This window comes from Pteropus medius, unplaced genomic scaffold (genome assembly GCF_902729225.1).
Source record: "Pteropus medius unplaced genomic scaffold, Ma_sr-lr_union100, whole genome shotgun sequence".
Taxonomy (NCBI): Eukaryota; Metazoa; Chordata; class Mammalia; order Chiroptera; family Pteropodidae; genus Pteropus; species Pteropus medius.
The window spans coordinates 2,223,796-2,236,241 of NW_024352784.1; the positions used below are offsets into that span (position 1 = coordinate 2,223,796).

General features: G+C 43.1%; 1 protein-coding gene across 1 annotated transcript; it reads left to right on the plus strand.

The window, feature by feature from the left end:
• Window positions 1-1,340: 1,340 nt before the first annotated feature.
• Window positions 1,341-9,440, plus strand: TRIM21 (tripartite motif containing 21). The gene is made up of 7 exons (XM_039847908.1): window positions 1,341-1,463; window positions 2,441-2,896; window positions 3,384-3,479; window positions 4,854-5,084; window positions 6,873-6,895; window positions 7,501-7,601; window positions 7,888-9,440. The coding sequence occupies exons 2-7, from the start codon at window positions 2,489-2,491 to the stop codon at window positions 8,436-8,438; spliced, it is 1,410 nt and encodes a 469-aa protein (XP_039703842.1). The 5' UTR covers window positions 1,341-1,463; window positions 2,441-2,488; the 3' UTR covers window positions 8,439-9,440.
• The last annotated feature ends 3,006 nt before the right edge of the window (window positions 9,441-12,446 follow it).

The window sequence follows — 12,446 nt, forward strand, 5'->3', positions numbered from 1 at the left end:
TTCCTACTAAAAGATTAAGAATTTTACAAGTGATGTCCCATATCAGTTTTAGGTTTCTTAAATCTATATAAAACACCAAGCAAAGTTTAACTGACATTTTACTTTAAGTTATACAGAGACAATAAAGAAAAAGAAAATCTGAGTTGGAAAGAACTGAGAATCCTTCTAGCCTTCCTCCTTTTCTCTTTCCTTCTCTGCAGCCATGACCATATCCCTATCAGCTGCCCCTAAAGCCTCTGCTTGAACTGACAGGGCAGCCTCTTATGTTCTGGCTGCCATTAAAATGAGGGTTTTCCCTGGCCCTTTAATTATCAGGCAGCTATGCTTACTATATCACATCAAGCAAGTCACGTTACTCCATTCTGCCTTGTATGGCTTCAATAATAAACCTAACATAGCATCATTATTCACAATAGCCAAAAGGTGGAAGCCACCCAAGTGTACATTGACAGATGAATGTATAAACACAATGTATATACATAATGGAAATTATCCAGCCTCAAAAAGGAAGGAAATTCTGTCACATGCTACAACATGGATGAACCTTGAGGACATTATGCTTAGTGAAATAAGTCATACAAAAGGACAAATACTGTGCAATTCCACTTACATAAGGCACCTAGAACAGTCAAATTCATAGAGACAGAAAATAGAATGGTGATTGCCAGAGCCTGAGGGAGGTGGGAATGGGGAATCATTGTTTAATGGGTACCGTTTCAGTTTGACAAGATGAAACAAGTTCTATGGATGGATGGTAGATAGTTGCACAATATGAATGCATTTAACACCACTGATATACACACTTAAAAATGGTTAGGATGGTAAATTTTACGTCATGTGTATTACACCACAATTTTTAAAATAAAAATAATAATAAATAACCCGAGAAAATCTCGTTTGGTGACAAGAGCACAATTGGTACTCAGTAATTGTCAATTCTCTTCTTATCACACAACTGGTGTGACAACAGCCTTGGGGGCATGTAGAATAAATCTCTTACATCCTACTCCAGTCTTCGGAAAGGAACTTTTGTTGGAAGTAGGAAGCAGATGGTGGCATCATCCAAACCTCCTGAAGAGCAGCTCCCACAAGTGGGCACAGCATGTTGGTGTGGAGTGATGACCTGTGCATCTAGTAGATACGATATTTTACTATGTTAGATAATGATGACATGGGAAGGAGCACAAAGCAAAGACTACAGGCGGTGGAACTTCCACTCAGTCCCAAGCAGCACTAGCCTGGGGCAACATCAGCTTCAGAAACTTGCGGACCCCTCAACTCCGCCTTCTCTCCTCCCACTTTCTGTTCCGGAGTCCTGTCCCGCCCCGCCGCTTCAGTTTCCTCTCCTCCTCTTGCTCCTCCTACTCCCTCCTCTTTGCCCGCCCCCCTTTCAGACTTGCCTCTTATAGGAAATCGAAAGTGAAATAGAAAACTGGCGGCCATCTGCTGAGGCCCCCGGAAAGGTGAGTGAACCTGGCTGGACCGAGGTACCCCTGCCCTCGCTGACAAGCCTCTTCTAACAGTATCCACGCCTAGAGCCTTCAGTCTGTTCTCCTTTCTCCGCAGCCGGGCTCATTCAGCCTAAGCCCAGCAGTTCTCCCCGAGCTGGCCGGTCTGCCTAGGAGGAGGCTGGGCTGTGAATGTGACTTCCAAGTCACCTGGAAGGAGCTAGGGCTTCCCTACTGCTGGCGCCTACCTGAGCTGGGATGAGGGGCCAAGTGAAGCTGGTTGAACCAGAACAGAAACCTAGCTGGGAGGGTGGTTCAGAGGAGCCCGGTGTGGGGTAGATCTGCAGTCTTTGAGACTCCCATCACCAGAAGTCCCATTCTGGAGGAGAGAGGGAGCAGAGTTGTTTAGGATGTTAGAGATTTATGGGTCTATGCCCTGGTGGAAATGAAGATAACAGGTTCAGGGGTAGCTGAGAGAAGAGCCCAGGGAGTGCTGACTACTTGGTTACAGTGTGTGTGTGTTGTGTGTGAGAACATATACATACATAGACAGATATGTATACGTATATGCACCTACAAATATATGCATACAGGTATACATATATGTTTATAAGGATATAAATATTCTTATGTATATATTCGTATTATAGTGAACCGATGGCCTGAGATGGGAGACGGTGGACGGGAAAAGCCTGGGCACTGAGGGTTTAAGCAGAAATGGACATGATGAAAGTGGAATTCTAAACAGCTTTCTCTCTGAGGTTCCCAGCAATTTTCACTATCTCTTTTGGGGATTCAGTTCCCCTTCTGTGCGACTGAATCGAGGGTCCACGTTGTGGAGGAGAAACTCTGGTTGTTTAGGTTAATGTTCTTGTCCTGTCATGTTTTAGCTCCCTCCAATTCACTCTCCCTCATGTTTCCCTTTGAATTATTCTGTTTTTCTCATACGACCTTTCTGTCTCCCTTCCTTTTCTCCTCTCTTCACTTACTAGGTCACCACAAGGTCTCCACAGTGCTGCCGAATAGGAACATTCCCCCTAATGGCCTCAGCAACGCCCTTGGCAATGATGTGGGAGGAGGTCACATGTCCTATCTGCCTAGATCCCACAGTGGAGCCTGTGAGCATCGAATGTGGCCACAGCTTCTGCCACGAGTGCATCTCTCAGGTTGGGAAAGATGGAGGCAACTACTGTCCTGTGTGCCGGAAAAAATTCCTGTGCAGGAACTTCCGGCCCAATCGCCAGCTAGCCAACCTGGTGAACAACCTAAAACAAATCAGCCAGAATGCCAAGGAAGGCACACAGAGGGAGCAATGTGAGGTGCATGGAGAGAAACTTCACTTATTCTGTGAGAAAGATGGGAAGACCCTTTGTTGGGTATGTTCCCAGTCTCGGAAACACCGTGACCACCCCATGGTCCCTATTGAGGAGGCAGCTCGGGAGTACCAGGTGAGGCCTTGGCACGTAGGCATGAACAGGTAGAAAGGAGATGAGGCCCTGATGAGTACTTTGTTCCCTGTAGCTGGAGATGGGAGAGAGTCACCTTTGGAGGTGAGGGATTGGAGAAAGGAAGGGTGTTCCCCACCTTTTATCTCTAATTTAAGATTCAACATAACCTTCTCATTCCCCAGGAGCAGAGGAGATGCTATGGGAAAACGGTGCAAGGATCATGTTTCCTTGTGGCTTCCTGGTTGATTAGGAATGAGTAGTGCCCCTACTCCTGCCACCCCAGCAGAGCGGCTCTATTTCATAAGAAACATGAGGCTTTTTCCAAAGTCTTCCCATCCACAGAATTCCTACCCCAATCAGACTCTAGTCCTCCCTCCTCCTCTGCACTCAGGCTTTTCTAAAAACCAGTATGATCTTCTCCCACCTCACCCCACCCCACCCTACTTCCTGGTCTGGTTGGGCATTAACCTGCTATCTTTCTCTGCAGGAGAAGCTCCAGATGACATTACAGAAACTGAGAAAAGAGCAAGAGTTAGCTGAGAAGTTGGAAGTGGATGTTGCCACGAAGAGAACAGCCTGGAAGGCAAGAGTCACATCCCAAAGAGAATTTTAGATCAGAAGCCTAGGCAGGGTACCGGTCCTGGCCTCAAGAAAGCCCTAACACAGCTATGCCTGTCTGAGGAGTGATAGTGTCAGCCTATCTCACTCTTCAAAAATCAGCAGTCCTCTAGGTCTCCTTATAAAGGGGCATAAAAAGTATGGAGCTCAAAGAGTGCTCCCAATCAGACAGAAGATTGAGAAACTTGTGAGATATAAACCTAAAAGCAGCAAATGAACAGGACAAACAAGCAAAGACTCATGGACATGGACAATAGACCAGAGGGGAGGGGGGAGCTAGATTGGGTAAAAGGGGTCAAATATGTGGTGACAGAAAGAAATTAACTAGGCGGTGAACACACAATGCAATATATATATATATATATATATATATATATATATATATATATACACCTTACTGTTGATTTGTACACCTGAAACTTACTGGATTTCGTTAAGCAATGCCACCATAATAAATTGAAAAGAAGACAGAGAGAAGGTGCTGAGGGACATGCCATACCCTCAAGTTCATGTTTCTTGAGCAGAGTCTTAGGAGATGCCCACACCATGGTGTCTGGGACAGAGGTATCCCAGGAGAGGTGGCCAGTGGCTAGGCCTGTCAGGAAGTGACAAAAGCTCTGAGGAACAGACATAAGAGAGCCACCAAAGCCTGAGGTAGGAAAACTAGTCTGACTAGGTGGTTGCTTGACCATGTCCAGATCACTGGTTCAAAGTAGAATGGAGAATTAAAGCTTGTTCTGCACTGGTGAATTGGAAGTGGGGCAGGTCTAGGATGGAGAGGAGTGGCAGGTACTCATGACCTATAGGTCCCAGAAGAGGAAGATTTGGAACCAGAAAAGGGCGAACCAGTCTGTGGCAGCAAAAGGGGTCATCTGTGTCATCATGTGACCCTCCAAACACTAACATGAGAGGGCAAGCAAAGAGTTATCACAAAGACCTTCTTTCCCCAGGACTTAAGAATGATGACGTGAGCCTGTCTTTGTGAGGTTGTTCAGGGGGGATGGGTGTTACCACCATCTCAGTAATTCACTGAAATATGAAGACAAAAGGATACATTTGGTGACTAGGTTTTGAAAGGGGTTGAAAGTCTCTGATAACATGTGCTGATGCATCTGTGGTTGTAGGGCAGTTACAAAGCACACCCCTACCAATCCCATTCTCCTCTTAGTTCTAGAAGCCTTCCCCACCAACTTCCCTAGCAAAATTGTGTGTGTGTGTATTCCCAGAAAGAGCCAGAGTGTTGAGTCTACAGAGAATAGAAGTAGGTGTGGATACTTCCATTCCCAAAGCTTGGGAGATTTTGATAAAAACCATCTCTCTCTTTTCATTGACACCAAAGAGGAAGGTGGAGACACAGAAATTGAGGATTCACACAGAGTTTGAGCAGCAGAAAAACTTCCTGGCTGAAGAGGAACAGAGGCAACTGCAGAAGCTGGAGGAAGATGAGAGAGAACAACTGAGAATCCTGGGGGAGACAGAGGTGGATCTGGGCCAGCGCAACCAGGTCTTGCAGGAGCTGATCTCAGAGTTGGAGAGGAGGAGTCGGGGCTCAGCGCTGGAACTGCTGCAGGTGAGACAGGGAAGAGGCTCACACTCTGAATTCAGGGAGGAATTTTAAAAAGCTAGAGCACTCTAGGGCTACCAATCAGATCAAGTGGAAACCCAGTCCCTTGAATTTTCTTAAATAAACTAGAATTTGGACACATGAGTGGTTTGCATTCAAGGCATGGAAAGGTACAGATTTAAGAGACAATATTCCATGCAGCAGTTTTTTTAAATGAACACCCCCCATAAGTGCCTACTCTAACATGTACCAGGTTCAGGACCTTGAGAAAGATCCGTAATCTTTCTGAGCATCAAGTTTCTCATATGGTAAATGGATATTGTAATATTACATATCTCAAAGAATTTTCATTTGGATTCAATGAGAGAATCCACTAAGGCTCTTCGATGATTGTCTAGCCATGGGAAGATTTTCATAAATAACTGAAAATTAAGAGACAGTAGCTCAGCCCAGCCCTGTAACCAAGTCTTTCATAACTCTAGGTTAAGTCATTTTTCCTGTCATAGATATAATTTCTCCATTTGTAAAACAAGGGGGAGGGAGTGGAGTAAGTGACAAGGATTTCCCCAAACTTTAGTCATAAATGTATCATCTTTATACTCTTTGCTACTTCTGTGAACTACTTAAGTGATGTAACATGTCATTTTTCTTTAAAATTCCCTCTTTTACCAGAATAAATTTAGCTTAAAAGGAAATTGGTCCTAACCAAGGTAGCCAAGAAATCATGTGTTGATGTGTTACTGATATTTTTTCCTAATTTATTTCATAACAGTGATAATAATAACTACATATTCAGTAGCACATATTACATGCCAAGCATTTAATCCCTTGTGTCAGTGTGATGAAGTGGGTGCTACTATTATCCCCATTTCAAAGATGAGAAAACTAAGGTACAGAGTTGTTAAGAGACTTAGTGAGAAACTAAAGATAAATAACTTGACAAAGTTCATCCAAATAGTAAGAGAAGTAAGATTAAAATAAGTACATAACTTTTTTTTAATTCACCAATGTGTATTCTACTTTAAATGATCTCACATCCACCAATGATATGTTTGTCTCACTTTTAGACACTAGGGAATAGATGGTCTCAAAAGTCCCTTCTACTGTAACATTCTACAGTTCTAGTACCACACCTTTTCACTGTCTCTCGTTCAGATGTGGTCATGTAGCCATTTCTTTCTGGTTTGTGAAAAAATTTAAAAAAAAAAAGCTGACTTGATTGGCTTCACTTGGCAAGCTCTCATCTTCCCGTTATCTTGCTTCAGCCCAACATTGAGCCAGGCATCTAATGCACTTTTGACTGGGCCTAGAAGCCTGCCAGTCCCCAGATAAGGGCTCCCAACCCCTGCAACAGAATATTCTTGGGTGATTTTATTTCACCTACATTAACTACAGCACAGGACAGAACTTTAATCAGCCTTTTCTCTCCAAACAAATGAGACAGAACAGTTTCTTTGCATCCTGATTTGTTTATTTCCCTATGACTGTCTCTTGCCCCTTTCCACTCTTCCCAAGAATCTGGTCTTTCTAATTTGTTTTCTGAATCAGAGTATTTAAACTGATCATCCTTCTCTTAGCTATAGGTCAAACATAGGCTTCTGGTTATTCTAAAAGCGTCCATATATCACTTCTGCTCCAGGTTGGTCAGAAGTGTCTTTTGAGCCATAGCCCAGAGGAATGGCACAGAGCAGTGTGGACCTCAGGGTCCTGTGGACATTTCATCACCCACAGGACTGAAGTCTCAGTGGTAAACCAGTGATTCTAGAAATTACTCTCTGTCTCTTTTCTCCTCAGGAGGTGAAAAGTGTCCTGGAAAGGTAAGGAGAGGTTTTCTTTGTTAGGGGAGAGGGTGGAAGGAAGCATATATACCTGTGAAAAAAAGTTATTGAGTTAGAAAAACATGCACTTTCCCCATCCTCCTCTCTATTCTCAAAGATCCAGTCCTCCATAAAATATTTTCTGGTCTCAGAAGTCTAATCAATGGACATCTCAGTTGGTGAGTTGCCCAAGGTAACTAAACTGTAGCATCACCAAATGAAGCCCTGACAAACAAGGAAATTCTGAGAAGTTCTGAATCTACAGCCTGCTGGGGCTCCTTTTTTTAAAAAAAAAAAAAAAATGCAAGACTCCTGAGGAAATGATTCAGTGTATATCAGTACCCTGCCTGTAAAATGAAATAGAATGTACTTGTGTGATGACCTCAGGCTCAGAGTGGAGATACAGGTTATCCACATGCTGTAGAGGCCCATGTAACCAGGATGGCCTGGATAGGAACTAAATCCTGCCTTCTTTTGCCTCCCACCCCCAGGGATCCTAACACAAGATGTTTGTAAATTATCAGCCATCCACAAGGGAGGTTATAGCATGGGGGTGGGTAGGGGGACAGGAGTTGGAGATGGAGTTCTAATTCTGTTTCTCCCAGGAGTGAGTCCTGGAATATGAAAGAGCTGAACATCACCTCCCCAGACCTGAGGAGTGTGTGCCATGTGCCAGGGCTGAAGAGGATGCTGAGGACATGTGGAGGTGAGGAGAGTGCCAGGAGTGTGGGACTGGGCTGCTGAGCAGCAGAATAGGATAACAAGAGTGCAGAGTATGTCCCAGGGTCCAGGAGAGATGTCAGGTTGGATGGAATAGATGAACAGGGATGGAGCTAGGGAAGGTGGTTCCCTCAAAAGTCAGGGCAAGGGCTAGAGGGTCGCTTCCTCACACAGTGAGACTGAGGGTCACCGCCTGGTCCTCACCCCACCCCCTCCAGACACAGGGTTAGTGACTCCCCACATCTCCCAGCCTGACTGTCCTCTCTCTGCAGTACACATTACTCTGGATCCACACACAGCCAATCCATTGCTCATCCTTTCAGAGGATCGGAAACAAGCGAAGCTTGGAGACACCCAGCAAGAGATGCCTGAAAATGAGGAGAGATTTGATACTTATCCCATAGTCCTGGGTGCCCAGTGCTTCGAATCTGGAAAATTTTACTGGGAGGTAGATGTGACAGGAAAGGAAGCCTGGGACCTGGGAGTTTGTGAAGACTCTGTGAAGAGAAAGGGGCATTTTTTGCTCAGCCCCCAAAATGGCTTCTGGACAATTTGGCTGTGGAACAAACAAAAATATGAGGCTGGCACCTGCCCCCAGACTCCCCTCTACCTTCCTGTGCCTCCATCCCAAATTGGGATCTTCCTGGACTATGACGCCCACACTGTCTCCTTCTATAATATCACTGACCATGGCTCCCTCATCTACACCTTCTCTGAATGTGCCTTCACTGGACCCCTCCGGCCCTTCTTCAATCTTGGATTCAATGATGGAGGAAGAAATTCCGCCCCTCTGACCCTCTGCCCACTGAGGATGGGGTGGTAGGGGTCCACTGACTATTGATGTCTCTCTCTGGATACTGTTAACTCCCCCACCCTCATTGGTACCTCTTCTCAGCCACTAACCCTGCTTTATTTTCCCATGAACTAAACCACCTCTGCCTCTGTAGAGGTGTCAGGATACCAACGAGCAGACTGGCAAGGAGGTCACTGAAAGTCTGTGTCAAATGACCTTCAATATCAATATTTCTGCCCCAGATTGCTTTATGATTTCCTCCATGAAAGAAACTATATTTGGTCCAGACTCATCTGGATCAACCAAAACATGTTTCTGCCTTCTTTATGTGAATCAAGTTTTGTTTTTTTCTCTCCACACATAGGACTGGTCAGATCTCTATTATATATCTTACATGGTTTATGAAAAATCTTCCTACATAAATTAGGCCTCGATCTATCTTATTCATTCAAGCCTTGTTCTCATACACATCTGGGATAATCTTCTCAACATACACAGATCTTAGCGTTAAGTGGCTCCACCCTGCTGGTAGAAAAGAGCCACACTCATTAAAGGAAGGCTGAATTATGCATGCTTTAGATTGCCAAGTTAAATATCCAGCCTGCTGTGATTCCCCATTCCTACCTTTATCTCCCAACCACATCTTGTTGATAATAGAGTTGGTTAAAGGGCATATCAACCTAAATAGAATGTATGATGGTTTTTTGATATATCAATTTAACTAGGCTATAAGTCCATAGTTTTTTAATCAAACACTAGAGGTTGCTGTGAAGGTATTTTGTAGATGTCATTAAAGGCCATAATCATTTGACTTTAAGGGAGATTATCTTCAGTAAACTGGGTGGGCCTAATTCAATCAGGTGAAAGACCTTAAGGGTAGAATTAAGGCTTCCCTAAAGAAGATATTCCATCTATGAATGGAGTTCCAGCTTGCGATTCCTGAGAACCTGCCCTGTGCATTAAAGACTTGCCTTACCAGCACCCATAAATGCCTAAGTGAATTCCTTGCAATAAATCTCAAAATTCATCTCTCACTAGCCCTGTTTCTCCAATTGAACCTTGACTGGTATGAAAGTCAGGAGCGAGATAACAGCACGCCTGTTGACAACAAACACTTTCTTGAGTTTAAGCTTTTAAGGTTGGAACAAATGAAGCTCTACACCTGAGCGATAGTAGGCTATGAGGAAAAGTTAAATGGAGCTATGGAAACATGGAGAGCTTCCTAGAAATTCAGAAAAGATGTTCTAAAGGTGCCTGCCCGAGTTGACCATGAAGAATAAGTAAGAGTTTGCCGAGTCAAGTCATCTGAGGAGGGAAAAACAAGAGTAAAATCACAGAGATCTTAAAATAGTTTGGAGGAAAATTGTAATGATTCAGGGTTACCATAGCAAAGAGGACATGGTACAAAATGCTAGGAAATAATGTCAGGCAGTGAGATAACAGCTAAACCATTAAGGGCTTTGAGTACTAGTCTAAGGAGTTTAGAATTTATGCTGAAGCAGTAAAAGCAACTGAAGGATTTGTAGTGAGAGAATGACATGGTAAAGTTAGCATTTTAGTTACCTCTCTCTTGCTCTGTCATGTAAGATGAATAGGCAAGGGAGGAAGCAGGTTGGAGAATGGAGACAGGTCAGTTAGGAGGTTTTCTGTGCCAGGGGCTGTGTGTGCATTATCTCAGTCACCATGGTGTGAGATAACTATTTTTCTCTTTTTCCTGATAGGAGAGCAAACAGCTTAGAAGTTTAACTAGGTCTCCTGCTAAGGTCACCTGGCTGGTAAATGGTGGTGCTAGAATTGAGATACAACATTCTTCAAATCACCATGTTTCCCTACTCCTCCTTGCCCCCTTCATCAGGTGATGTAATGTGGTCTGTGTGGTGATTCCTAACTCCTGACTCAAAGACTAAAATAAAAAATCTGTTGTTTATTCCCTTAACCTCCCCACCCTCATTCTGCCACCTACAATTTTATTTATATTTTAATCATCTTTTCCTTCTTCCTCCTATTCAAGGCTTAGCCCTCCATAAGTGCACTGGACCTCAATCTTCTCTTTAACTACCTCTTCCCATTAATCTGTCACTCTAGAATTTCAGACTCTCCCTCTCTATTGGCTCCTTCTTCTTAGTGTGTATATATGTTCAGGTGTCTCTTGCCCCTTCATCTCTCCTTTTGCCACCCTCTTAATCTTTGCCCAAAGCTATTGTACACTAAAACTTTCTTCTCTAAAATAGTCTATTATATCATGATTGCCAAATCCGTTACTTTTCATTTCTTATTATTAGTAATCTCCAATTTTTATTATTATACTCCTTTGTCTTGATAATTGCATTAAATACTGTTATTAATTATTTCTAATCATTGCACCAAACCTATGAAACTGAAAGTGTCACTAGTTCATGCATGAAGAAACTGACTAAGATAAATAATTGCCCAAAGTCAAATAACCTGTTAGTAGCTAAGCTGATACTTGAATCCAAGATTATTAGTGTCAAAGCTTTAAAAACTTCATCTTGTTATATCGATTACCTAAACCACCTTGCTTTGGCTTCCTCCCCATTCCACTCTAATTCTCCTATTAATTCTACAACATCTAAGACATGTAAGACAATATAATATAGGGGAAATGATATAGGCTTTAGAATCAGACCTACCTGGATTCAATTCCAGCTCTGCCTGCTACAAATCCTTATATACGCAGACACACACAAACTTCCATTCAGATGTATATTTTCACACACATTTATTTATAAAGATACCAAACATATATTCATTCAGACAAATTTTGATGACAATTTATACACTAACACACATTTTCACAATTCACACAAACAGTGCTTCACTGTGAGCATGCACACACATATTTTAAACTTTCTCTCAGTTATATACCCACCCAACTCCACACACAGCCATTCCCTTAACCTCCCCACCCCGGTCAAACTCACTCTCACGGAGATAGGACTTATCTAAGTCATAAATTTACCTATCTTCATTCAGGGTACTGATACTCCTCTCATTAAATCGGTTTCCTCGGGGAGGTAGAGTTTCCCAAGGTTATTCCACTCATCTCTGCCTCCAGCTTTACAGTCCCCTTACCTATGCCAGAAAAGGGGACTCTCATAGAAATATTATTCATGGGACAATACCCCTGCTTCACCAGTTCCACTCTTGATTTGTCGAAACATAAGTCAGAGATATAAAATGTCAATGCTGGTTGGCACTTCATACTGGGGGTCAACAAACTGAAGCCTGCAGGCCAAATCCTGATTTCCACCTACTTTTGTAAATAAAATTTTATTGGAACACAGCCATTCCTAGTTATTTACATAATGTCTATAACAATTGCTTTCACGGGACAGAGATGAGTAGTTGCAACAGAGACTGTGTTCAAAGCTTTAAATATTTACTTTTGCCCTATACAAAAAAGTTTGCCAACTACTGCTTTAGAATAATCTTGTCATATAACTTATTATGTACAAAGGCCACAGAAGGAAAAGCAATTTTCCTAATGTCACAGAGGAAGTGAGTTAAAAAATTTCTTGCCTCTCATTCCTCTAATATTTCCACTATGCCACAAAGCTTCTGCAGAAACATTTGGCCTGTCCTCTCTGACTCCTCAAGAAATGGAGGATTCCAAATATAGCCTTTATTGGGTGACCAAATGATTAAGGCACTCCGTCATTGTTCCCTATATCTCTCATCAATAAACTTAGTGTTTCCTGTCTCCTTTATCCCCACACTCAATCATACCCCACCCCTCATGCCCAAGGGCCCACCAAGGCACCAAGCTAATCCTAGTCAGTAACAACCTACATCTCTCCTCACCTCAAACTGTCCATCACAGCCATCAGGAACCACAGACTGTAGCCATGCCCCTTCCTGGATGGTAGGGTGTTCCCACAACCAGACTTTGTATAATGGCCGGAGTACCATGTTGGAGGAAAAAATGCAAGGAAAATTATTCTATCTCTGAGTATCTTCGGGGACAATGGGCTTATGAGCCAACCTCATCACATTCTGGAAAAGGCAAAACTGGAGACA